The 3634-nt window shown below is 36.4% G+C and overlaps 1 protein-coding gene across 1 annotated transcript; it reads right to left on the bottom strand.

Annotated features, from left to right (window-relative positions):
• Positions 1-430: 430 nt before the first annotated feature.
• On the bottom strand, positions 431-3227 carry LOC147521234 (NAC domain-containing protein 54-like). Its single transcript, XM_086558721.1, has 3 exons — positions 3000-3227; positions 2435-2712; positions 431-953 (listed from the first exon to the last, which is right to left on the bottom strand). Exons 1-3 carry the CDS (start codon positions 3154-3156, stop codon positions 675-677), a joined length of 714 nt encoding a protein of 237 aa, XP_086414847.1. The 5' UTR covers positions 3157-3227; the 3' UTR covers positions 431-674.
• Between the last annotated feature and the right edge of the window lie 407 nt (positions 3228-3634).

Here is a 3634-nt window from a genome sequence, read left to right as displayed (position 1 = left end):
GATTTGGATTCAGGTATGTCGGATTCGGATATAATTTTTGGGCTTTTTTTTTAATTTTTAGTGTTATCTGATAGGGTTAGTCGGATTCGAATATTAAATTTCGAATATAATCGGGTTCGGGTTCGGATTCGGATATTATAAAATTATTCGAATTCGGATATAGCCATATCCGAACCGAACCCGACCCGATCCCTGCCGTAGTTTTATGCCTTGTGTGAGAGCAAATGCTAGCTGCAACAAATTTCGTGTAAGAATCAAACGCATATTCGTGTGGGCATTAGAATCAACCGCTAATATGAGAGATAAATCCACATAATACTCTTTTTTGGCTAAATAAACACACTCAACCAAGTAATTAACCAACCTAAGTGCCACAGACCACAGTAACTACAGACTATACAAGGATTGAATTTGAATTTGATACAAGTCCTTAACAAAATTAAACCACCAATTCAATAGGGAATACATGTCTTTAAAAGTTACACCAGTTAGAAAAATACAGTGTCGTCAGGTACTCAGGTACCATGTATAAAAACGAAAAAATCAATTCTAGATAGCATAATTGACAATTCTGACATATTGAAATTTTACAAACCCCACCAAGATGATTATTACTTATATTACCCAAAGAAAAGGCCGGTTTAAACCAAAATCCCATTATTTACGACCATTCTTTAATTTGTGAATACCACACTTGATGAGTCATCTCCACCTATATTGGTAATGTTAGATGAACCCCATGCATCATCTGTGATGAATTGCATCCATGCATCATCCTTGTCATCCTCATCCATACATGGGCTTGATCCTATGGGCACATCTGGTGACATGGTTTCATAATCATTGATAATTCCTTGAGAACTCTCTCCAAAAGTTAAACTAGATCGATTTTGATCCTCAACTTCAGTACTGGCAGCATTCTTCTTAAAAACTCGACATAAAGCATAAGAATCCTGAAGTAAGTACATTTAGAGAGTCAGTCAAAAGGATATTGATTATGCTTTTACGTAACATAAATTCTTGATATAATCCTCTATGTTGTACAATAGGATTCATAATAAACTTTGTTAAGCTAAGCTTCAGAGTACAGACGACATGATAACAATGAAATATAAATATATAATTCAGTGGTTGACATATATAATTATATATATATAGACCATAAATAATTGGTCTAATAACGCATTACTTTCCAGTATAATTCTTATTGAAAGTAGTTGTTTAGGCAATATATGATTTCAGATAATCTAGTCAAATCAGATGCCTTGGGCTGAGCCTCAATGAACAAAAATCGAGTACCATTCGATTTGGCTCATGAAACGCACTTCAAGAATAGAAAAATCAAAGCAAAGCAGTTCATAGTGAATCTGAATCAATCATTTAATAATGATCAAAATCTGTAATTTGGACAATGTGTTTGGTTTGCTATGGCAAACCGTCAATTCAAGGGTATACTCAGAATAAAGTGAAAGTAGCCGACACCATCTCTTACAATATAAAGTGAAGGATTGCTAAGGTTTTCGATATTAAAATTACAAGACAAGTAGATTGTGAGTGTGTCATAAGGAATGAAACTTTTGTCTTATTGGAACAAACAAAGTGAAGAAGATGTGACTCTTTTCATTTAGATCAAAGACCACAAGCAAAGAATATCTGTGCCCAATAAGATTTGTTTACAATAAAGCAATTAAAGTGATGAGCAAAGCCCTAACTTTCCATGCAATTCATGCATATAATCGACGTTCCTCGAGGCAATATTGTTGAAGTTCTTGACATCTAAAGGGTCTTTCCATGGTAAATAGGATGTGTTATTGACACCACACATATTACCTGTTTTGAAAGCTTTCTTTTGTGTATCCTCTAGTCAGTGAAAGTGAAAATGAAAAATGGCTGGGTCCGCTGACCAATCTTTTAATCTTTCGGTGTAACCTATTCCACCAAAAATTTCAGCTTGACAAGTTTCTTTGACCACTGGATTTGTAAACCACTTTTATCATGGGCTTTATTGTGGTGGGCCAAGCCCAATCTAAAACGGCTTTAATTTGCAAAACCGGATTTGTTTGCAATTAAAAAATTGATCATCCGTGAAACTATAACGACTAGCGGACTAGTTGCCCAGTCAGTTGGACGATGATGACTATAGCCATAGAACGAATAGCATTAAACTTATTGTCAAATAAGATGATGGAGATTACAATGACCATGGACGACGATCCCCATTATGTGAGATTTGAAGAATGTATTTTGCACCACATCGTGAATTGTTCCTTGAACACCATTAAGGAGGCATCCAAGTGCACCAGAATGACAATGTGCTTACAATTCTATGTCATTGTTATTGGTATTCATACGATATCGAAAAAAAAAAGTTATTGGTATTCATTCACAAATTAATTAAACTATCTGAATTGATAGGCATTTAGACATAATTTACCTGAATTCCTGATGGGTCTTCGCATTCCTTGTCGTCTAGTCGATATTCATGCATCACCCAATCCGTCCTGATCCCTTGAGGTGCCCGCCCTCTGTAATAAACCAATGTCTTCTTCATTCCAATGGCTCTATTCTGAGAACTAACACGCCGATCTTTCCCAGTTGATTTCCAATATCCAGCTCTAGTAGCTCGATTTGTTCTGAATCCATTTGGATACTTTCTATCCCTCGGTCCAAAAAAATACCACTCGGGATCTCTACTTGGCAAGAAAGATTTTTCTGCCAAAATAGAAACAATAGAAGAAGTTGGAGCGAATAACCTCAAAACTATTTCCTAACAAAATGTGGCATAGAGAAACATATATAGAACTTAAAGAAGCTTGTGTTTAGAGGGGGTGGTAGTGCGGGAGAACTGAAATTCTTATATACTATAATTTTAAAGTGCGTGTTTACGTCTCAGGTATCATTCTCAGTGAAAAATTCTACCCAAAATGATAGCATTGAAAAGTGGGCTCTTAGGAATGAAAAATCATCTAGAGACTACTATGAGAGAGTGTGAAACCAACCTGCTAAATCCCATGGCTCACATTTGTAAAGATCGACTTCGGGGATTATATCAAGTTCAAGCTTGAGGCCCAGAATTTTTCTCTTTAGATAGTAATTAACAAGCTCCTCGTCGGTCGGATGGAATCGAAAACCTGGTGGCAGTCCGACCGGCGACATTTTCTCCCCTTCTCTTCTTCTTCTGCCTTGAACTAGCCCCAGTAAAATTTGTTGTAGCACTATAAATCACCATCTCAATAAAAGGATTCAAAGTTCGCTGTCTTTGAGCTATTTTACACTTTCACTTTTATAGATTCTTGGACAAACGTTCCCTGCAAGCCCTTCCCAAATCGCATCACATTACCACCCTTCTCTTCTAAGTCTTAAAAATGTATATCAAGCCATGCATTCAGTTGTTAAAGCATAGGTGGGGTTCACCATCTGGCCTCAATAGTATATTGCCTCAGCTCCAAAGTGTAAAACAAAAAGAAAGCAAAATGCCAAAAAAGATATGTAATTTGCTATATGTTTCGATTTTTTTTTTAAATTTCGTTACCGGTATTTTTGCTCATTTGTGAGATTTGTGAAGTGTGTAATCTGCGGAGAAGGTGTGAGCAGGGACGGAGTTAGGATTCTGAGTTTGGGGTGGCGAGAGTAT

This window comes from Coptis chinensis, chromosome 1 (assembly GCF_015680905.1).
Source record: "Coptis chinensis isolate HL-2020 chromosome 1, ASM1568090v1, whole genome shotgun sequence".
Taxonomy (NCBI): Eukaryota; Viridiplantae; Streptophyta; class Magnoliopsida; order Ranunculales; family Ranunculaceae; genus Coptis; species Coptis chinensis.
The sequence above is the reverse complement of the archived record's forward strand: the minus strand, read 5'-3'. Positions and strand labels throughout refer to the sequence as shown.

What these genes read in the sequence shown, in the direction of transcription:
- LOC147521234 (XM_086558721.1), bottom strand. Translation starts at nt 3,156, where the DNA reads ATGTCGCCGGTCGGACTGCCACCAGGTTTTCGATTCCATCCGACCGAC. An exon ending in TGAGCCATGGGATTTAGCAG is followed by an intron (nt 2,713 to 2,999) that starts GTTGGTTTCACA and finishes CTATTTTGGCAG; the next exon opens with AAAAATCTTTCTTGCCAAGT. An exon ending in AAGACCCATCAGGAATTCAG is followed by an intron (nt 954 to 2,434) that starts GTAAATTATGTC and finishes TACTTACTTCAG; the next exon opens with GATTCTTATGCTTTATGTCG.